The following is a 23,787-nucleotide window of genomic DNA, read 5'->3' as shown; positions in this document are numbered from 1 at the left end:
TGCATGTTCTAGTTTCAGACTTCCTCATTATGTTCTATAGGAGCACTCAAGCATACATGTTTGTGTTTCTGATTTACTCATAGGCTGTAATCTAAAGATCTTCAATAATCAAGAGTTTGCTGCACTGTTGGCCCAATCAGTGAATCAGGGTTTTGAGGCTGTGTACCAGCTGACCCGCATGTGCACAATTCGCATGAGTTTTGTAAAAGGTTGGGGGGCAGAGTACAGGTAGGCTGAGAAGACACATGTAACATACACGCTCAGCTACAGTAACACAGCATACACACAAACAACTTTTAAAACATTTTTAATGTTTTATTTGTCACTTAATGAAAATAGAAATAGTGGATAGCAAATGTGTTTTTTTTTATTTCTAATACAAACTCAATTACAAGGAAAGTACAGGGAAAGTAAAAGAAAAAAGAACAATAAAATAAAAACAAATGTAAAACATGCACAATAAAAAACGTAAACAAATTACATTTGTACATAAACGTTACTAAACATAAAAATGTGTGTATATATTTGAGTTATGATTCCAAAATGTGACATTTCAAGTACTGTTTATTTAAGACCACTTAAATGTTTTTATTAATAACAACATTAGGATTTAGAGAGTCACGGTAACTAAATTCAAATGAGTAAGATTAGTAAAAACTTAAGCTTAAGTTGATTAATCAATTTTTTTTATACAATCTGAGATAACTAGTAGTATTTACAGTGTAGCCCACTTTTTTTATGGACATCACAGAGGATTGGCACAAGGTTTTGCAAGCTAGCTCTGCTTCTATCTCCAACCACCTTGACATCTCAAAACACTACTATTCCCCTCACATTATAAGCACTCATGCTATAATAGTAAGTCAGACGTACAGCACATCTGTCAACTGTTCTAAATCTACTCATGTTAATCTTTTACACACTGTATTAAAATCTTACATTCTTGCCCCCTCAACACCTATAGGACACTCATCTTTACATTATGAAAACTCACGGCGGGGGCATTATGATTATATCTTGTATAGTTTATTTATATCTCTAAAAGGGATCTTAATTATCTGAGCTGGACTAGTTTGAATTGCTTTATAGCCCTATACTCAGGTTGCTTTATCTTGTTATCCTGTTATAAGTTTAACCTGTTATCAGATGAGAAATAATTTCCATCTGTGGCCTCTCCTCTTCTTCCATGAGATAAACAAAAGCAGGACTCCACCCCTGTTGTAAATATGAGACCTCAACCTCATCTTGTGCTGAAATATAAACAGCAGGGAACTGTGACTTCACTGCAGTCTAATTTTTGTGTGCTGCTCTCCACACAGCCTCATATCAGGGTAGATTAGTCACACTGTTTGACAGGAATACTGTGCTTGCCGTGACAATGTAATGTCAACAAACCCTAAACCCCTGAAACGACCGTTAAAATGACAATTTAAACAACTTTACAGCTCAAATAATACACAAGTTTTAACAGAAGAATTAATGTGTGCTTTTATAAATTAATAAGCTTCACATTTCTGTCTTTAAATCCTCCAAAAATTGGCCCCATTCACTTCCATTGTAAGTGCCTCACTGTAACTTTTTTTTTTTTAAGAAAAGGAGGGATAAGAGTAAATTAATTGTTGTGGTAATCAACATTATGCCACAAATGCTGTTAATTGAGCTTAACTTGTTTTGAAGCTGGAATATTCCTTTTTAAATGTTCTTTTCTGTTTATCTGAACCACTTAAAAAAAGCTGGGGATTAAAATGAATACTAATGGTATTTTATAACTTTTTTTTTCTGTGACGGAAATGCACAAGAAGCTAATGCTGGCTCTTGATTATGTAAAACGGCTATTCCTGGCCAGGCTGTAGTTTGCTTAAAATGCTTGGCAGGCATGGTAGCACATTGCTGACCCAGATTCTGCCTTCTGCAGGCGGCAGACAGTGACCAGCACCCCCTGCTGGATAGAGCTGCATCTTAACGGCCCCCTGCAGTGGCTGGACAAGGTGCTCACTCAAATGGGCTCTCCGAACCTCCGGTGTTCCAGCGTGTCATAGAAAAAACCCCATCCACACACATCTAATGACACCCAGGACCAACCCTCTGTCACTGCTGTATGCCGACACAGCATTTAAACAGAGCAAAACTGAGGATGGGGAAGACAAAACCCTGCTGGACTCCCAAGAGTCAATCACAGATCTCAATATTTTGCTGCAAGCAATAAGGATCACACAGTTAAAGCACTTTCAGCCAGTGACACTCATGGATAATATTTCCTCAGTGTGAACTGTTTAAAATGAGGAATTTCCCTCATTGTGAATTCAAATATTACATGGAATTATGCTTCTAGAATTTATTTTATTTTTTAAATTTTTTTTATCAAGATAATTACAGAGTGTATCATGCATTCAATGAAGATATAAATATATATGATTGCTTAAAATCATAGACATCCTTGTGGAAGGGCCCGGTAGTAAGACTTTTATCATTCACATGCTACATACTGTAAGAAAAAAAGTGCTCTGTTTCCACCACCTTCAGTGAAGGGGTCTTTTATGTTCGCCTAGTAGCCATCCTGAAGCTGGCAGTAAGCTCGATGCTTGTCGTGGGCTGCCTTGTCCACCACATGTCTGTTTAGTATTCATTAATAGTAGCTTCCTGTTGTGTTTGAGTAAATTGCACTGCACGGGACACATTGGTTTATTGTGTGGCACGGTCAGCGCTGACCAGGTTTGTATACCTATTTTGGCAGGGACTGAGTGTGTAAAATGAAAAAAGGTACAGTAGCACGGCCTTCATAATGAAAAGCACTTGTTTTTACAACTCAATGACAGAGTGACTCAGTCATCAGCATAGGAATTTTGTCAGTGACAAATACAGCTGATAGTGCCATTTTATTTCTTTGACTTAAAGATGGTGGCTGTTTGAATTTTGCTTAGCAAAGGCAAGTCAAACTTTTTGTAATACATATTTTTAATATAATAAATAGCATAATAAACTGAATGGAGATTGCGGAAGTATACATTTACTGCTGTCCTATAGAGTATTGCACATAAGATTGTGTAGTTAGTGTAGTGTTTATCACGCATCTACATGTGATTGTCATAGGAGTTACAGCACCAATTAAAACAAATGGGTAGAGGAAAAAGCAGCCTCATACTTTATCTACATTTCATTTACAGTATATATACTACACTATTTTACTGTCATTTTTGAGTGGGGGTAAAAATGCACACTTTTGTATTTTAGTGTGGAGATTGCTATGATTTTCATGGAAGTATTGAAGGCAAGTACTGCTGGCAGCTCTTGGAATGCTTTTAGTTTTGTACAAAGGTTGGTTTCACAAGAGGACACTTGAAATGTAATGGCTGGATTTTATTTTTTATTTTTTTTAAGCCAAACCTTTAAATTGGCTTTTTATTTTATGTGTATGCTTTGGACTTCTCATGACTGGATTTAATATTTTTAAGCTCAACGATTCATTGGATGGTCTGGAGATGTGCTATTAAATGGATAGTTCACCCAAAAATTTAAACTCTCTCATTTACTCATCCTCATGGCATCCTAGATGTTTATGACTTTCTTCTGCTGAACACAAACAAAGATTTTTAGAAGAATATTTCAGCTCTGTTGGTCCTTACAATGCAAGTGAATAGTGACCAGACTTTTCAAGCTCCAAAAATCACATAAAGGCAGCATAAAAAATAATCCATAAGTCTCCAGTGGTTAAATCCATATCTTCAGAATTGATATGATAGGTGTGGGTGAGAAACAGATCAATATTAAAGTCCTTTTTAACTATACATTTTTATAGATTTATAGTACAAAAGGATCAAAATATTGATCTGTTTCTTGCCCATAGTGATTGCATCACCTCAGAAGAAATAGATAAACATATGGATTACTTTTATGCTGCCTTTGTGATTTTTGGAGCTTGAAAGGTCTATCCACCATTCACTTGCATTGTATGGACCTACAGATCTGAGATATTCTTCTATAAATCTTTGTGTTCTGCAGAAGAAAGAAAGTCATAAAGATCTGGGATGGCATGAGGGTGAGCAAATGATGAGAGAATTTTCATTTTTGGGTGAACTAACCCTTTCATAACAGAGAGATCAGCAATCCATAAAGTAAGTGTGTTTCTCAATTTATTGGGTGATGTCTGAACCTGGCTCCTTATTTTCAGGGTTGTGAGGGTTACTTTTGAAATGTATTCCACTACAGATTACAGAATACATGCTGTAAAATGTAATTTGTCACATATTCCGTTAGATTACTCAAGGTCAGTAACGTATTCTAAATACTTTGGATTACTTCTTCAGCACTGGTAGATTTTTTCACTTGTTTTGACTATAAATACTCTGCCAGTACAGTAAGACAAAATTACACATTAAAAATACATTCTCTGAAAAACCTAAATATCTTATACAGTGTTGTTTCTATAACAAGATCAATCTAAATGATCTTGTTTTAAGGATTTTCAGATATTTTTACAGGAAAACAATAAACAAATTATCATCAAGAATATGATTTTTGCCCTAATATCAAAGGTCTTACTAGAAAGGAAAAAAAATTATGATCCAACGTGAATTTTCTTGATAAAAAAAAAATATGATCATGCCTGGTAACATGTGCATGTAAAATGGCTAGAAATAGTATTTTAGCTTAACGTAAAGCTGACAATTTACACAAGGTTTATTTCTATTTCTTCTGCTCCAAACTTACTTCAAACTTACTTCTCTGTCTGCTCGTATGAATGTAACACATCATAAGAAAGTGTTTCACCGCTGTTCAAATGCACTTTGGATCGCATCATTTATATGTATAAATGTTTTCCATCTGAAAGGACTAAATATTAAATGAAACAAATGACAATAAAATGCAAAGTAATCTCTTCAGTAATCAAAATACTTTTTGAATGTATTTAATTACCAATGATTTAAATTGTAACTGTAGTGGAATACAGTTACTTATATTTTGTATTTTAAATACGTAATCCCGTTACATGTATTTCTTTACTCCCCAACCCTGCTTATTTTTAGATATACACAATGCACATCTCAAAGTTTTCTGCTTAGCTTTCGAAAATCAGTTTGTATTGTCTGAGAACTGATCAAATTGATATTTCTTGGAACAACTGATCATTGTGATGCTTTATTAACCCGGTGTTATAAGCGGTGCCATGGACCTTGCTGGTTCCTCCACTGTATTTCAACAGGCCCAAAGCACACAGTGAACTGTTGAGATTTTTATTTATAGTAGATTTGTCTTTTTGTTGAGATGTTGCTTTTAAAGTATCCCATTTATTTTCTTAAAGTCTTGTTTTAGTAAATACAATTTGCTTTGTCTTAGTTTCAGTACTTTCAGTTATTCTTAAACTGGTGCTTAGTTCTTGTTTGCCCTGAATTTTCTTCCCTTTTGTTTTTCTTTTCTGAAATGTATTCTGACATTTACTTGTTTCATTGCTTTCATTGTTTTATTGACCTTTGTTATTCAAGTTTTAATAATTAAATGTTTAAACTGGATTAAGAACATGTTTATTTCAACCTTTTAGTGCTGACTAAAACAAAACAAAAGAAAATCAAATTTATTCAACAGATCATTCTTTTAATTGATGAAGACCTAATGACATGCTCAGGCATAATTCTGATTTACAGCTTGAAAAATAAGGAAAAACACCTTTAAAATCTATCCACTTTAAATGTTTTGTCCTTTTAGCACATGTTGCATCACAAAGCTCTACTTGATAAAGCTTTATCCATGTATGGGGCTGCAGATTTGCACCGACACCACCAAAGTGGAGACAAAACTATATAATCTTGCCCACTGCAACCCCTCCTATCCTTCTCATTTAATAATGTTTTAAAAGCCCATAATGACCCTGCGCACTGCCAAATTGACGTTTTGGGTGTTGTAATTACAGTAACAGCAGTATCATGAAAATTTCCATTGCATTTATTTCTCCCTGCATCTTTGCATGTTCCTGTGGTCGAATCTTGGTTTCTGGCGGGGCAGGACTGGGCTGGGCACAACTGGAATGACTGGGGGTTCAAGGATGGGCTGAGTATCAACAATGGAAGCTGGTTAAGAGACACTTTGGCCTTAACTCTCCTCCCCTGATGACAAGCCGTCAATCTCATCCTGGTCTCCACCAATGGCCATCCAGAATGCTTTAGCAACCTGATTGAGGGTGAATTATTTGTCAGCGGTTCAGAATTACAAATGTTAATGAGTGAAAGGTATATTACCTTTTCAGCATGTACTTTCCTCTGTTCATGTGGCAAGGAGGAGGCCTTGTCTACAACAAAGAGATAACTGTATTTAAAGATACAGCTAAGACTATTATATGTAAAGAAACAGGTTTGGTGTCAGAATGTTAGCCTCAGTCACTATTCACTTTCATTGTATAAAGAAAAGTTACAACTGAAGTGAATGGTGACTGAGGCCAACATTCTGCCTAACATCTCTTTTTGTGTTCCACAAGAAAAGAAAAAAAAGACCATACAAGTTTGGAAGAACAAGATAGTAATTTAAGGTGCATTCAGTAATTTGGGGCCAATTTAAAAAGTTTTACACATTAACAAATGAATTATGTTTTTGTGAAGAGTGATCTGAATGGTGTACACTCACATGAGATGAATCTTTACTCAATAGTTTTCTATAAAAAGTGTTTTATTATACATGGTGCTGGTCACCCCTTAATTGTGTTTCGCCATGTTGAAATGATACGACCCGCTGTGTTTCACTAAACATCGAAGAAGAAAATCCTCACGCTCATTGGCTGCCGCCTATGTAGATTCGCTTGGCTATGCTTAGCGCAGTGTTGTTTGGTGATGTGAAGAGCGAAAAGAATACAATGGAACATACTTATTATTACATGCTTTAGAAGCAGAGACAACAGGAGACTCAGTCACTGTACTGCCGAAGAAGCGAAAAAGTCAGAAGCAAGAAGACAGAAAGACCGACAAAGGCAAAAAACTAGAGTAAACATCGGTATGGCATACACAAGGTGGAAAGATTTAATGATGAAAAAAAAACATGAGTAGTGATGCCAATGTTGCTTCTTTTTTGTTGGACAGGTAAGACATTATTAATTGTTTAGACCACTCTCTAAAATAGTATCAGTGGAATTTGCAGAAAACTCATACAAGTTTCCCTCAAACTTTTTTAAATTACATGTGTAGTCAACGTATGTTAGTAATGGACAGTTTTCAGCTGTGTTTTCAAATGCAACGTGTCATTTTATTTTCTTTGTTATCACAGCTATAGTAAGGGGGGCCCATCTACCTCCACCTCTATGAAATGGCATACGTCTTCATTCGTTTAGTAGCTTGGCACAGCGAATGTTGTGGATTTTGAGTAAACCATGACATTGGTTTGCTTGGAAACAAAAGGAGTTCTTCAAATACAGTGTTCATGGACATGCTATTTGATCATCAAAATCAATTCTAATCTTTCCTTTACCATAACATTCTGTATTGCTAGATAACAGGTTTATTTCAAGCTAAGCAGTTCTCTAATAAAGGTAATAACTGTCTTTAGAAATAACATGAAATGTAGACAGTAGATGTTTGTTTTTAGGGAAAGCAATTATAGTAGTAAAAAATAACCTCAAACTCCGACATTTTCCAGATGCAAATGATATTCCAAAGCTGATGGGGCAGCAGAGACGATCATGCTTATCCACATTGATAGATGGCAGTACAGTGTCTAACACTACTGTCGTATGGGTACTTAAAGTACACGGAGAAGAGCAATGCTAAGGCTAGCAAGAGAACTAATGAATACCCCTTTAAATGATGATAGAATTTTCCATTTTGGGTGAACTATCCCTTTAATGTTTTTAGCAAATTAACAAGGGAATACCACAGTCCTCTTTTACCTTTCATCTCTTTCAATTTTGTAAACAGCCGTTCAAAATTCTCCACATCTGCATCTCCAGCTGTGAGATTAGCCAACTCTTGGATGTCTATGTCAATCATGGGATCTATGTGACAGATTGGTAAGAATATTAGTAAAGAGTGTACTCGAGTAGGGTTTTTTTTTTATTCAACTACCTAGTATGTGCTAAAAATGGAAGCTTCTTCCTAACTGACCAATGCCATTTGTCCTTTAAATTTTATGTCATCAGATGCTTAAAACAAATGCCATTTGCACCTTTTTTTCAAATGAATCTAAAGGGATAGTTCACCCAAAAATGAACGTTATTTCATCATTTACTCACCCTCATGCCATCTCACATGTGTATAACTTACTTCTGCAGAACACAAACAAAAATTTTTAGAAGAATATTTCAGCTCTGTAGGGCCATACAATGCAAGTAAATGGTGACCAGACCTTTGAAGTTCTAAATTTACAGTATGTCTTCTGAGCGATGCAATGACTTTGGGTGAAAAACAGATCAATATTTAAGTCCATTTTTACTATAAATCTCCAATTTTACTTTCACATTCTGAAAGTAAAATTGGAGATTTATAGTAAAAATGGACTTAAATATTGATCTGTTTCTCACCCACACCTATCATATAGCTTCTGACGATGTGGATTTAACCACTGGAGTCTTCTGAATTACTATTATGCTGCCTTTATGTGATTTTTGGAGCTTGAAATGTCTGGTCACCATTCACTTACCTTCAGAGCTGAGGTATTTTTCTAAAAACCTTTGTTTATGTTCAGCAAAAGAAAGAAAGACTTACACATCTGGGATGGCATGAGGGTGAGTAAATGATAAGAGAATTTTCATTTTTGGGTGAACTATCCCTTTAAATATATTACAAAGTCAGATAACCTTCTTCAAACACAAAGCACTTACCAACTGTTGTATCTACTGTATTATTTTGGTTATTCTCTGCTCTTTGGCTCTCAGTGCCTTCATTTGTACTATTGGATGGGGAATTACAGGACTAATAACAAAAAAGAAACAAAAAAAATATATAATCCATTTCAAAGATACTGTTATGAGATGACCAGCTGACTCCAACGTTAATTAAATAATGTTCATCTATAGATGTCTCACCAGTGTCTCTTGACTGGGTCGTGGGTTGTTGTGACGAGAGGCAACCAGGCTGCTCATTAGACCAAATCCCTGACTGTGTTCTGAAGGGGAATAAATGACAAACAGTACAAAAGGGAGAAATTATCAACATTATTTAGAAATAGTCACTATTCTTCGACCAACATGATTTCTTGTAGACAGCTTTGTGCATTTTGAATTTTTGACAATCAAATCTCACCATCTTTCATCTCGACACTGGTCCACACGTTGGCGTTGAGAGCTTGCACAATTCGTTTTACTCCGGTGGACTCTGGGAAGTCATCTGTGGGGTGGGAAAGGTACACAAAGTAGATGAGAGACACATGTTTGTATATGAAACCATTTGTGTGCATAAACATGACTAAAGTGTGTCTTCTCTCTCACCATCCTCATCAGGAAGATCTTGAGGGTTGAGCTCCACTAATTCAAATGTGTGTGCCAGACACCATTGCTGGGCCTCATGTCTGCCAACACCTAAAACAGCATATTAACACCAAACTCAGCTATGACACTGCATAAACCAATAGCCACAAAGAGGAAATGATTTATGCCTTAAATCCTGGACCTGCCTTCTTACCCAAGATGATAAATACTCTAATTCACCTGGAATAAACATTATTACTGTATTTCACTTCACATAAGTATCACAGTGAGGCTGCAAGCCACTTACCACTGTCACACACATGGTCACACACTAGGATCAACACTTCTGGAGCCAGTTCCTCCACTATTGATAACCAGGAATTCACATTACTAAGGCTTTCTTTCTGAAATGCAAAAACAGAATTGAATGGAGGCCTACACACACTGAATGGCACATTTCTAAAATGATTAATATGTCAATCACTCACAGTTTTGCTGTCAAAGTAAACAATGAAAGCTTGCATAGACCGGGCAACCTCTGCATTCATGTCAAATGTACTTGGAACAACACATAGGCTGACATTTGCTATGTAGTACTTGTTGTTTATTGTCCATGGATACCAAGAAACTCCTTCCTCTATTTTGGTAGCTTGTGGTAGTGATTCCGTCCCCAAGATCTCTGGGGAAAAAAAAAAAAAAAAAAAAACTCAAGGGTCAAGGGGTGTATTTGATTAAAGGGATAGTTCATCTAAAGATGACAATTCTCTAATAATTTACTCACTCTCATGCCATCTCATATGCGTATGACTTTCTTCTGCTGAACACAAAGATTTTTAGAAGAATATTTCAGGTCTGCAGGTCCATACAATGCAAGTGAATGGGTGCCGAAATTTTGAAGCTCCGAAAAACACACAAATGCATCATGAAAGTAATCCATAAGACTCCAGTGGTTTTGGGTGTGAACAGACCAAAATATAACTAATTTTTCACCAAAAAAATCTTGACATCAGCAGTCTCCTTGGCAATAATAATTTCAAGATCGATTACACTTCCTATAGCGCCATCTAGAACTCTTCGCATGCGTCAAGCACTAGGAAGTGTAATAGAGCTTGAAATCATGATCATGCCTAGATACTGCAATGACAAGATGTATAGTTAAAAATGAGTTACATTTTGGCCTGTTCTGACCCAAAACTGACAGGATCGCTTCAGAAGACATGGATTAAACCACTGGAGTCTTATGGATAACATTTATGCTGCATTTATGTGCTTTTTGGAACTTCAAAGCTTTGGTCACCATTCACTTGCATTGTATGGACCTACAGAGCTGAGATATTCTTCTAAAAATCTTCATTTTGTGTTCTGCAGAAGAAAGAAAGTCATACACTTCTAGGATGGCATGATGGTGAATAAATAATGAGAGAAATTTCATTTTTGGGTGAACTATCCCTTTAACCACATGCAGCGATAACATAGCAACTAAACTAAGCATGATAAATTTAATTCTAGCTCAATACTGCCGCCTGCAGGACACTGAGCTGTAATTATACCAACACACCACAAACCTTTTGTAAGTACAAACCCACAAACTTTACAAGTTACAACAAAAGCTTCGTTTTTAATACAGTTCGTGAATCACGACTTTTTCTCCAAATCACGACAAATATACTATAAAACTAAAGCCCAGTTAATTCACTTATAAACGGGACTCAGTGGCACCATGTATTGTCAATCATCCTAATGCTGCAAGCAGACAACCGAACGTTTGACTTTGACACCAAATGCTGGTAGAAAACCAGAGACAATAGTGTATACAATGGCGTAGTTCTGTCTTGAACATTGGGGGGTTGCAACGTGAAGCATTTACATGTTTCCATTGATCATGGTACAAATACAGGGGGGCTGTACTTGCTTGTTTTGAATATTACCTTCCCCCCATCCCCTCTGGAATCTACACCCTTGAGTGTAGAGACATCAAATGAGCTTTTATAAAACACTGTCATGTACCACGAAGTCAGCAAAAAGCCAGATGCAGACTTCAGAGACTGAAATGGCACGTCCAATACATGTACTTTTTACAACCGTTATGTTATGCTACCGTATACATGCATTAATGTACGCTTTAATTAATAATCAAGCAGTCCTTGCTACACATTTTGATCTGTAATAAGGAAACGATGGATGTTTCTTGTTGACAGCTAGCGTTAGCATAGCTGCTAAGCTAACTAGCTTGGGAGACATTTCCTCCCTTTTACTCACGTCTGATGAGCTCCTCTTCTTTAAAGCTGGAAGCACAACTTGTGACACATACACAAGGCAGAGGAGGTACATCATCGCCTTGATCGTCGGCCATATTTTGAGCTTTAAAACACCTAATAATGTGAGTTAGCAACAGCTGTCAACCTCCTCTAAAAAAAAAACCTGTCACCTCTGACCTACTTCCGTGTCTGCGCGTGCAAACGGAACATATTAAAATCTAAAATGTACCAGTTAAAGCAAAGCACATTTAATTTAGTGATACACACAATTGCAATAAAATAAAATAAAATAAAATAATAATAGTACTAAAATAAAAATAATGCTGGCCTGGTCCATTTTCCTCACAGAGACTGGAGCGTCATAAGCGTCGTGTTGTCATAGTTACGGCCAGACCATTGTTTAGACTTGTAACGAAGCGAGACAACGAGCAAAGAAAAAAGTTTAAAATGTGACCTGAAAATTTGCAGGCGTTATCTAGTTGAGAAATGGCGGACGTCCTTAAAAATAGAGATGAGGTTGGGCATATTTTAGTACAGGTAATTTGCTGTTATTCAAGTAAAATATAATGGCTACAACAAAACTTGACTACAACTGTTGCAATGTTAAATAGGGCTATAAGCCTACGTTAAGCTGTTAAAGTATGCTGGCTACATTATTTAGTTATACATGATATAATAGCATGCATTTACAGTATGGATTAATTTTACGTTTTTCTTGTGTTTTAGGTGCAAGATGATTTGAGACAACTGAAAAAGAGTCTTGTTTGCATGACTGTGCAAGATAATGGGGGAATTGTGGATATTCAAGCTCTGGATGAAGCCATCAGCAGGACAGAAAATGGAATAAGGGTACATAAAATTCCATTCTATGACAACTTGATTCTGCTAAATATGTCTGACTCTTTAGCTTGTAAGATTTATGCAATAAAACAGTCTGCACACAAACAGATGTGAACATGTAAGTGTGGAGTGTAAAAGTAGGATTGTTGGTAATATGCTTTTTGTTTTTTTTGTTTCATAGAGACATGCAGAAGAGTATCTAAAAACCATTAATAATCAGGTTTTGACTCTACCGTGTATCAAAGAGCCTGAAAAGAAGACTGCCACTGCCAAGCTTGTTAAATGGTATTTCAAAACTCCTACCCATATAAACAAACAAATATTCCATAAATCGTTAGCAGTTTTTAATTATTATTTTTTTAGACTGTAAAATCATAAAATCTATATCTTTAACATTTCTTTTAGGCAGCCACCATACGAGACAATACCAAGTGCACATCCTCAGAAAAGCCAGATTTCTGGAGCATCCCCGGGGGGAAAGGTTTGCATTCTCATGCTCACTACATCCAGCTACTTACTACTGTATATAAATACTACAGATTTGGATATATTTAACATTAAAGGGGTAGTTCACCCCAAAATTAAAATTCTCTCATTTACTCACTCTCATGCCACCCAAGATGTGTATGATTTTCTTTCTTCTGCAAAACACAAAAAAGGTTTTTAGAAGAATATTTTAGCTCTGTAGGTCCATACAATGCAAGTGAACAAGTACCAACATTTTGAAGCTCCAAAATGCACAAAGGCAGCATCAAAGGAATCCATTTGACTCCAGTGGTTAAATTAATATCTTCAGAAGTGATATAAGTGTGGTTGAGAAACAGATCAATATTTAAGTATTTTATTTATTTTTTTACTGTAAATCTCCACTTTCACATTCTTCTTCTTTTGTTTTTGGTGATTTGCATAATTTGTGCACATCGCCACTTACTGGGCAGAGAGGAGAATTTATGGTAAAAACATGCATTGCGTGGACCTACAGAACTGAGATATTCTTCTAAATATCTTTGTTTTTGTTCAGCAGAAGAAAGAAAGCCATACTCATCTGGGATGGCATGAGGGTGACTAAATAATGAGATCATTTTCATTTTGGGGTGAACTATCCCTTTAAGAGATTTCTATTCTGTAATCTATCTTCCCAACAGCACAAGTCAGCATTTACCATGCGTTTGCTGAATAACCCATTTCACCCAAAGAACAAGGAGCTTGTGCACCACAATTTTGGGATTCAGCTACCTCACCTGCACAAGAGAACTGGGGCTACTGTGAGTTTCTAAAATATATAATTTTTATTTGAAGTATAAACATAAGTAGGTATAATTTTCTAAGTATTTTGTCCATGTTTCCATTTACTCATTTGCTAAATAAAACCAGTTCAATAATTTTAAAAATGCTATAGTACAGTATTTTTGAACCGGTTTTGCTTCAAGACAAACATTTTACATAGGACATCAAGTGGCAACTCAAGTCAGCACAGTAAAATTGTAAACAAAAGTTTCCTTAAAATCAAACACTACTATGATTTACACAGGTAGTCAATAATTCTCAGCACAAAAAACATTGTGTCCAGCACCAGTGTTGGGTGTAATCTGATTAAAAAGTAATTAGTTACTGTAATCTAATTACTTTTGTAGTCAAAAGTTAGTGTAATGCATTACATTTTAAAATATTGTAATCACATTACAGTTACTTACTTTTAAAGTTAATAACTTTTAAAGGGGCACTTAGTAATTTTTTGAAGTATTTCAAAGTGGCTTACATTGGCTTACACTGACACCTAGTGGCCTGGATGCTGCATCATTCAAACACAGTAGTTTTCAGTTACCAATGCCATTGTAGAAATACACTATGCACAGTAAGCATTAATTAATTTAATCCATGAGTGAAACTGTCCAATAACAGGGCAGTTACTGAGATTAAGCGAGTAATATTCATCTGGTCATGTGATGCAAACATGGCTGCCCCATGAGGTGCCCCTGCCCCATGTAAAACAAAAGAGCTTTTATAAGGTTACTGATATGACTGACTCTTCATCTCACATGAGTAGTCATGATTTTACGCATATGTTTCAAAATTACTATAAATTTAAAAAGTATGCACCTTTAAGTGCATCACTTGGGTAACACATATTTCTAAAATAATATTATTTATATAGAAACCATTTACAATGTTCATATGTAGGTGTACCTGTGTTTCTGTGACAGCTGAAGGGACAGCGACAAGGAGGATATATAGACGCTATTTTGAATTCATAGAGCAGAAAACAAACTATACTCTGAAAATTATTTTATACAGTAACTTAAAATCAGAGTAATTTGCAGTGATCAGTAAAGTAATCTGATTACAGTTTTAGATAAGTAAATAGTAATTTGTAGGGGATTACTATTTTTGAGTAACTTACCCAACACTGGTCAGCACAGACCATGTTTATCCACAAGTGAACCCATATTTAATGTAGTCTGAGACATATCTTCTTTTACTTAGTGTTATTTTCTTCATGATTTGAGGGGATGTCTCGCAGCCTGTCCACATTAGAATTTGCGTGGTAAATGTAAATGTGTGCCCAAATACCATAAAACTTGATTGTATGCACAGCCTTTGATCAACAACAGAAGATATGGAGAGCATTTTCTCCTTTTTAAAAGTTAAAATAAAATTAGTTATTTTGATATCCTGAATATACATAAATTTGTGTTTAGTTGCATTTTATTATTTGCATTTAGCATTGTTTTTCTTTTGCAGTCCACAAACCTATCAGAACAGACCTTTGGCCCATATTAAGGCAGCGACCCCCCAGTTAGAACCAGTTAGAACAAAACCCTACATGTGTGCTTTCATTAGAAATCAGCAGCAATTACGATTAAGGTTTATTGACAGTGTTTATTATATTGTGCCCAGCATTGACTGATGCCTTAATGCCAGCGTCTGTCACATGAGCCTTGTGAAAAAAAATTATGGGATTGGCGTATAATAATAGATGACTCTAGTCACTTTGCTTTCAGACAGGAGGTGCGGATTTGAAGGTCACCTGGTTTGGCACTGACAGCTAAATCTGTTTGTTGGTAAACAAATTAATCTTTCTAAAGGTCACCATTTGTTTTGGTGCTCTGTTCTTCCCCCCATACTGCTTTCTGCTTTCCTCTATCTCCTGCATCCTCTGCCTGTCACTTGTGAGGAGGCTGTCATGTTGTTGAGAGGAAAGTATGAGACTTGGCTGCCGAAAGCGGACAGACGCAGATTGCGGCACATCAGCATTCTTCAGAGGATGGCCACCGCCTGATTGCAGTTGTATGGGTTGCTGCTTTACAGCTGTCTCAGGACAGGCACTGGTATCTGTTCCCGCATGCCAATAAGACAGCCATGTCTTACCCAACTGGCACACACTGGCGCTCTGCCTACTGCATCTATACCTCTGTGCTGTTGGCTAGTTCTCCTCTGAAGGAGCTCACACTCTGTGGTTAATTTTTTTTTTAAATGTCCCCCTGTACCACTTAGACAGCTGTAAGCCCCCAAACCCCTCCAAAAACACCTGGCCGGTGCTGGTGGCCTGTCACAACAGACAGGCCAGAGACCATCAGCGGGAGAGTTTGGAACAGCAGGATAAAGAGAGTACAGTAGTGCTCTGTCTGGCATGTGCCCACAGCTTGACAAACTCTCAGTGTGTTCTCCTTTATATTCAGAGGACAATGACTGACCTATAGCTTTGCTGATGCTATTTTGTGTTATGATTAATGTATATCATACTCATTGCATAAGATCTGTGCTTTTCTATAACAAATAAGTTCTTGGTTTTAATAGGCTGCAAATTTTCTGTAGATAACATGACTTTATTGGCCTCTTTTTCTTTTGATGTGACTGTGTGCTCAGGTTAGGTCTTTACGCAAAGACTAATTAACATTTAATCAGTGACTGGGGTCAAGGAAACAGCAAGAAAACCTGTCAAGAAAATTTCCTGGTCATATATAACCCCAAATAAATAATAAAAATAAATAAATAAGAAATTGTATTTTTCAAAAAGAAAATGAAACCTACATTTTGGATCATTAAAGGGATAGTTCACCCAAAAATGAAAATTCTCTCATCATTTGCTCACCAACATGCCATCCCAGATGTGTATGATTGTATTTCTTCTGCAGAACACAAACAAAGATTTTTAGAAAAATATCTCAGCTCTGTAACTCCATATAATGCAAGTAAATGGCTCCAAAAAGGAGATAAAGTCAGCATAAAAGACTCCATAAGACTCCAGTGGTTTAATCAATGTCATTTGAAGTGATCCAGTTGGTTTTGGGTGAGAACAGACCAAAATCCTTTTTTCACTGTACATCTTGACAGCAGTCTCCTTGGCAAGCCTAAAGACTGTAATGGCAAGATGTTCAGTGAAAAAGGAGTTAAAACCAACTGGATCACTTCAGAATACATTGATTAAACCAATGGAGTCTTATAGATTACTTTTATGCTGCCTTTATCTCCTTTTTGGAGCTTTTGGAGTTGTGGTAACCATTTGCTTGCATTGCATGGACCTACAGAGCTGAGATATTCTTCTAAAAGTCTTTGTTTGTGTTCAGCAGAAGAAAGAAATTCATACTCATCTGGGAAGCCATGAGGGTGAGTAAATGATGAGAGAATTTAAATTTTTGGGTGAACTTTAACATGTTTGATTATTTATTTTTTTATTGTTTATTTAAAGACCATTTTCAGGAGACTTAATGCACATTTTATCCCCTAGTTCTCATTTCTGTTTTACCATAAAAAATAATAATTATTTTTCTTTACAATGATTTTTAAAATTAACTAATATGTGCTACTATTATATGAGTACTTCTATGATGCATAAATACTATAGCACTTTAAATAATATATAATTTATATTATTTATAAATAATATATCAATATGTATTGGGGATAATATGTGCATAAATGTCATAAAAATAAAAGAATGTAAAAAATTTTAATGACCCTAAAAATAGGCTTAATTTTCTATATGCAAAATATAATTTATTTTTTGTTTCTTTTGATTTTGGAGTGAAATAGGACCAGGGCAATTTCTTTGACAGTTTGCATGAGAATCATCCACTTGTTGTACCTGTTATATCAAAATGATAGTTGTTAAAATTAATGACGAATTATATGAGTCGCTTTAGGACTATTACAAAAATCCTGATAATTGCGTTATTTCTGTTTGGATTAATGTGGAACAAGCCTTGCATTTGATTTATGAACCATTATATGATAATGAGGAGGTACGAGCATTTTGCTCTGCTGGAATTTAATTCTAGAATATTTTAAACAGCTGTTCACTTGAGAGAAGGTACGAGACAAATAAATGGAGCTGGCTCAAAGTATCCAGAAAGCATTGCCAGTATGTGATTGATTGCTCGAGGGAAGGGGGCTTATTGGCCAGTTTACAATGTCATTAACTGCCTGTATTTGAGCTCCAGCTTTATTTTAATGAATGCGGAAAATCTGTTGGTTGTAATCACACAACATCACCACGCTCTCTCACAAATGTGCATGCGCTTGTGATTTGCTACAGCCAACAGAACATAGAGAAAGACAAACCATATTTCTTGACAACTACAAGCTGCCACCAGCCTGATTAATGGATAGTCGTCAAAGCCTTTTACAACAAAGTTTTGTTTGGAGGGAAAATTCTGGTCATTGACCCGAAGCTAATAGCATTCTCTATGAGCAAGTTATTGAGTGAAATGTGTTCCCTCTCTCTCTCTTCTTCTTCTTCTAGCATTAGTTGAATGGTGGCTTTAAAGCCTGCAGGCATGTCTTTTTGCCCCAGTGAGATAGGGCAGTTGGTTAACACCCTTTGTTCTGTCACTTCCAATACAAAACCTCTGACCTTAGAGCTATTATTCGGGGCTCAGTAATTTCTCCATGTTTGGACAATGTTTTATTGCCTTTTGAAGACATGCCCATTACTTAGTCTGTACAAGCTTTAAATGACTACATTCAAGCTTAGGTGTGCCACAGGGGTTACTTACATACATTTATTTAATAAAAACGTACTGTTTATCTTGCCTTTCTAGGTAGGGACTCAGAGAGTGGTCACTGGCCCCACGGTGGGGAGTTTAGCTGTAGTACATGGGAGTCTGCCTAAACACCTATACCCCAAACCACCACCGACTGAAGATGATACAAATGCAGGTATTGTCCTGAGTAAATCTCTTACACTTCTCAAATCATGTATACATACTTTGCATTTATTCATCTCTTTGTGAGCTCATCTTATTGTGTGTTCAGGAGTAATAAGATGCTGTTATAAATTCAGAAATTTAAGTGTGCATACCCTCTTTACAAATTGTAATAAGTCTTGTTTGGCCTTTCAGGCATTGCAGGGCTGCTACCCTTAGCAGCTGACCTCTCCTTAGTGCAAACACCAGTACAGCCTAAAGCTGTCCACTCGCAGAGGAGAGAGGACAGTGGTCCAGCTAAGATGGGTGAGTCTGTTTTCACAATGTCATTATAAACTTAGCCTAAAGCCTACATTTAAAGTTAAGAGGGTTACACTTTTGTTTCAAAGTCACTTTGTATGCATCCAAAACACAGCAGCATTTTTATTGTGTATTATGCATCCCACCAGTCTTAATATTAACAAGAGGGAACAGACTGTAATAGTCTCAAAACTAGAACAAAACTAGCCTCCTTTGGTATTTCTATGTTCTATTCTTTGCTTAATGATTTATTTCATTTTTCCTAACAGTGTAAAAAGGTCCACTAAAATACATAAAATAAATAGCTAAATAAATGTTATCTGATTGTAACCTTTTTACAGTTGCTATTCAATTGAATATAAATGTAGTTCTTAATATCTTTTGATAGATGTGTCAGAAAAGGCATGTAAATGGAAGATGGATGTGAGCAGAGAGGATGGAATGGCTCTAGGATGGTCAACAACAGAGGGTCTACCATTCAGGACTATACGCACTCCCCCTCCCTCAGCTGCATCCATAAGCTCTGACAACAGAGTCCTGATTCACGGGTTAGCCCGACTCACTCCACTTAACCTAGAGGTATTATCTTTTATATTAAAGTAAATAACATTATTAAAGACAAGCATATAGCCTAAATATTGTGTTCTGCTTGCTAGCTAGTTTAAAGAAACATTCCATTCATTGAAAACATCCTATGCATTTGTGGCATAATATTGATTTAAAAAAATTATTTCGTCTCAGCCCTCCTTTTCTTAAAAAAAAAGCAAAAATCTGTGTTACAGTAAGGCACTTACAATTGAAGTAAATGGGGCCAATCTGTAGATGTTCAAATACTCACTGTTTCGGAAGTCACATGACACTATGTGAGGAGTTGACGTGTGAGCGGCGAGCTCTGTGCACTTTGCTAGTTTTATTACTATTTGTGTCATAAACTGGTGAGATTCAATACACCCTGATTTTTAACTGTTCTAGGAAGACAATATGTCAAAGAATTCAAAATCCTCAGGCTCTGGAGATATTAAAAGACACTTATGTGCTCAAGCTGATTCCCCAGCAGGCCGAAAGCCCCGGACTCAAATCGGACGGTGAACTGAAAGAAATCCGGTGTGAATTGATGAATGTGTCGGCAATGCTGACGAAGGTCGTTGCTGACTTGGAGGATCTTGCTGTAATATGTCGATCGATCACTTCCATGGCGACAAAATTCTCTGAGATGGTTTCAGTAGTGTCGGACATTGAGAAACAGATCGATTATCTGGAGTCAACGGAGAGGGAATTAGCTGCTAACCCGCTAGCAACCAAGGGAGATTTGGAACAGGTCTGGGAAAAATTGGAGGATTTGGAGAATCGTAATTGTCGAAACAACATCCGAATTGTTGGAATTCCTGAGCATGAGGAAGGCCGAGATATGGTAAAATTCCTAGACAGGCTCTTCCCGAGTCTGCTCGACATAACAGGCCATAAGCTGGAAATCGAGTGAGCTCACAGAGTCCCGGCTCGGAGATCCGCTGAGGGAGACAGGCCCGGATCAATTCTGGCCAAATTTCTGAGATCATCCGATAAAGATCTCATGTTACGCGAGGCGAGGAGTAAAGGAAAGCTTTATTGGAAGAGAAACGTGAACGATTCAAGGAATGCAAGAAATTCTTACATCAACGGAAGGATGCTTTTGCTCTGATGTTTCCGGACAAACTGAGAATAGATACTAAGGATGGCCGTAGAGAATTTACATGCCCACAGCAAGCATTGTCCTTCATAAAAACATTGGAGTAAGTAAGCCATTTGGTGATTTTCATGTTGCCGCCTAGTGGACCTGACTCACTGAACATACATTTGACTGTTTGAGGAAACTGGGCACCTTTCTCGTATTGCTTTGTGCTGGTTCCGCTTAGCGGCTGGAGTTTGTTTTATGTAATATCATTTCTTCGGGACAGCTTGTGGATGAATCTGCTCATTTTGGGTGCTTATGCCTCCTGTTTGCTGGAGTTGGTTTTGTGCAATATTTATTTATTTATTTATTTATTTTTCCGCTTATGGTCTGGAGTTTGTTTTATAGATTATCTTCTGTTGTGTAATTCTGTTTTACAAATATTTGTATAGAAACACTGGACTTGATCAATCCGACGGCAAAGTTGTCACGGGGGCTGTCGTAGGCGTACATGGACTTTTTGAGTTTAGAGGGATGGACGCCGGTTGGCGCTGTCGTGCGCGTTTTTCTTTTTTCTGTTTTTTTGTTCTGGGGAAAGTTCGGGGGTTGATTGTTGAACCAATGTGGAATGTGGTCTTTATAATTTTATTTTTGACATACAATCAAATTTTTCTAATATGTCAAAATGTCAAATGTTAATTTGAGTGGATTGTCTCTCTCCACGTGGAATGTGAATGGGTTGGGGCACCCCATAAAGAGAAGGAAGGTTATTTCTTTTCTTAAATGTAAGAAATATGATATAGTGTTTCTTCAAGAAATGCATCTTTCCCCGCAGGAAGCTGCAAAATCTGAGAAGATATGGGGTGGACATGTTTTCTTTAGTGCTGGCTCAAGTAAGAGCAGGGGAGTCATTACATTGATAAGTTAACATCTACAATTCAAATGTCTCAAACATATTAATGATAAATTAGGAAGAGTCATTATTGTTTTAGCAGAAATTCAGGAGCAAAGGTTGATTTTGGCTAATATTTACGCATCTAACGCTGATGATCAGGGCTTTTTTATAGATCTTGAAGGGATGTTGCAAGCTGCTGGCACCCCTCATGATATAATATTGGGAGGAGACTTTTTGATGGACTCAGTCCTTGATCATATTGAAGCAAAAGTGTGCAAGCCCCCTAGAGCAACATTGACGCTTCACAGGATGTGTACAAATCTTGGTCTTACAGATATTTGGAGACATTTGAAACCATCTGGTAGGGACTATACATTTTTTTCATCAGTTCATAAGATTTATTGTAGAATAGATTTTTTTTTATATATATATATTTATATATATAAGTCCCTCATTTAATTTGTTGTTGGTTCTTCAATTGGAAAAATGTTAGTCTCAGAACACGCCCTGGTGAGTTTAGAGGTGTTGCCACATATGGAGAAAAATAAATCATATAGTTTGCGCTTTAATTAATCCCTTTTGCAAAATCCTGAATTCCAACAAATGTTAAAGGCTGAAATCAATGTTTATATGGAGACCAACTGGTCCTCAGTATCCTCTGTGGGCGTGGCTTGGGAGGCACTTAAAGTGTTTCTTAGGGGTCGGATCATACAGTATGCCTCATTTATCAAAAAATCCAAAGCACGAGAACTCGTGGAGTTGGAAGGGAATATTAAAAGTGCCGAGACAGAGCTGAAGCGTCAAATGTTGTCTGATGGCCTCAGAGAATTGACCCGATTGAAATACCAGATATAATACTATTTTGTCGCGGAAGGTGGAGTTTTGGCTATTCAGGGCAAGAGTCGGGTTCAGGGCAAAAGTATATTCAGATACTTTGAGTCGGGGGGACAAAGCAGGGAAGCTTTTGGCTGGATACATAAAGCAGAGAGAGTCTTTTTCTACAATTCCCTCAGTGAAATCTGCTGGTGGTGAAATATTGACCTCGGCCATTGATATTAGTAATGCTTTTAAAAAATCTTGATCTCTATAGTTCCATGTCTTCATCTACTGATGAAGATATTAGAAACTTTGTGGAACCATTAGAACTCCCTAAACTGACGACCGAGTAAAAAAATTCTCTTGATGCTGAGATAACCTTGGAGGAGCTTGGTGAGATAATTAAGGCCTTGCCTACAGGCAAGTCTCTGGGGCCAGATGGTTTTGCCGCTGAATTTTTTAGATCTATGCTACAGAACTGGCTCTACTTTTGTTAGAAGTTTATACGGAATCATTAAAGAATGGAAAGCTTCTGCTAACCATGACACAAACCCGGATCAGTCTGATTCTTAAAAAGGACAAAGATCCAAGCGAGTGTAAGAGTTACCATCCAATTTCTCTGATCCAGCTAGACGTAAAAATATTGTCAACAATTCTGGCTAACCGATTAAGTAAAGTTATGACATCTCTTATACATATAGATCAGGTGGGGTTTATTCGGGGCCACAGCTCTTCTGATAACATTAGGCATTTCATCAATATCATGTGGTCAGTGGCGAATGATCAGAGTCTGGTCACTGCCATCTCACTTGACGCCAAAAAGGCGTTTGATATGGTAGAATGGGATTATCTTTTTAAGATTTTGGAAATATACGGGTTCGGGAATACTTTTACTGTATGAATCAAGTTACTTTATAGACACCCGGTAGTGGCGGTACAAACAAATAGATTAATTTCAGATTATTTTACTCTGGATAGGGGCACCCGGCATGGTTGCCCTCTTTCCCCATTATTGTTCTGTCTTGCCCTGGAACCATTAGCAGCCACGATAAGAAAGGAGGATGATTTTCCAGGGGTGGTGGTGGGAGGTGTGGTGCATAAGCTTTTGCTTTACGCAGATGATATTTTATTATTCTTCTCCGACCCTACTAGATCTATGCCTTGCCTCCACAGAATTATTAATTCCTTTTCTAAGTTCTCATGATACAGTGTCAATTGGTCTAAATCCGAAGCTTTGGCTCTGACAGCGTACTGGCCAGTAATGGCTTTCCAGCTGGGCGCCTTCAGTGGCCCAAACAGGGCATTAAGTATTTGGGCCTTTTATTCCCAGCAAATTTGTCTGATTTAGTTAGAGTTAATTTTGACCCCTTAATAAAAAGTTTTTCGAGCGACGTGGGCAGGTGGGCTTCATTACATTAATATATGATTGGGAAGGTTAATGTTATCAAAATGAATTGTATATCCAAAGTTTAACTACCTGTTACAATCTCTCCCTATAGATGTCC

General features: G+C 36.9%; 3 protein-coding genes across 3 annotated transcripts in view; 2 read left to right on the top strand and 1 right to left on the bottom strand.

Annotated features, from left to right (window-relative positions):
• The window catches only part of LOC127456001 (mothers against decapentaplegic homolog 3-like), a 28,254-nt gene extending 22,747 nt beyond the window's left edge, over positions 1-5,507 (top strand). The window contains exons 9-10 of the mRNA XM_051724267.1: positions 84-228; positions 1,916-5,507. Of these exons, the coding sequence (XP_051580227.1) occupies positions 84-228; positions 1,916-2,039 (269 nt within the window). The 3' untranslated portion in view covers positions 2,040-5,507. The remainder of the gene's footprint in view (positions 1-83; positions 229-1,915) is intronic.
• On the bottom strand, positions 3,356-11,817 carry LOC127456006 (alpha- and gamma-adaptin-binding protein p34-like). The gene is made up of 10 exons (XM_051724277.1): positions 11,639-11,817; positions 9,868-10,058; positions 9,687-9,783; positions 9,401-9,490; positions 9,216-9,299; positions 8,999-9,078; positions 8,795-8,885; positions 7,865-7,969; positions 6,231-6,280; positions 3,356-6,162 (listed from the first exon to the last, which is right to left on the bottom strand). The coding sequence occupies exons 1-10, from the start codon at positions 11,730-11,732 to the stop codon at positions 6,085-6,087; spliced, it is 960 nt and encodes a 319-aa protein (XP_051580237.1). The 5' UTR covers positions 11,733-11,817; the 3' UTR covers positions 3,356-6,084.
• A 242-nt stretch (positions 11,818-12,059) lies between these two features.
• Positions 12,060-23,787, top strand: part of LOC127455991 (IQ motif-containing protein H-like) — a 44,562-nt gene continuing 32,834 nt past the window's right edge. The window contains exons 1-8 of the mRNA XM_051724244.1: positions 12,060-12,174; positions 12,364-12,486; positions 12,659-12,762; positions 12,883-12,958; positions 13,623-13,742; positions 18,519-18,636; positions 18,819-18,929; positions 19,312-19,502. Coding sequence (XP_051580204.1) covers positions 12,124-12,174; positions 12,364-12,486; positions 12,659-12,762; positions 12,883-12,958; positions 13,623-13,742; positions 18,519-18,636; positions 18,819-18,929; positions 19,312-19,502 — 894 coding nt within the window. The 5' untranslated portion in view covers positions 12,060-12,123. The remainder of the gene's footprint in view (positions 12,175-12,363; positions 12,487-12,658; positions 12,763-12,882; positions 12,959-13,622; positions 13,743-18,518; positions 18,637-18,818; positions 18,930-19,311; positions 19,503-23,787) is intronic.

The sequence above is a fragment of the Myxocyprinus asiaticus genome, chromosome 18 (genome assembly GCF_019703515.2).
Source record: "Myxocyprinus asiaticus isolate MX2 ecotype Aquarium Trade chromosome 18, UBuf_Myxa_2, whole genome shotgun sequence".
In the NCBI taxonomy this organism is placed as follows: Eukaryota; Metazoa; Chordata; class Actinopteri; order Cypriniformes; family Catostomidae; genus Myxocyprinus; species Myxocyprinus asiaticus.
This window is presented reverse-complemented; position numbering and strand designations above follow the sequence as displayed.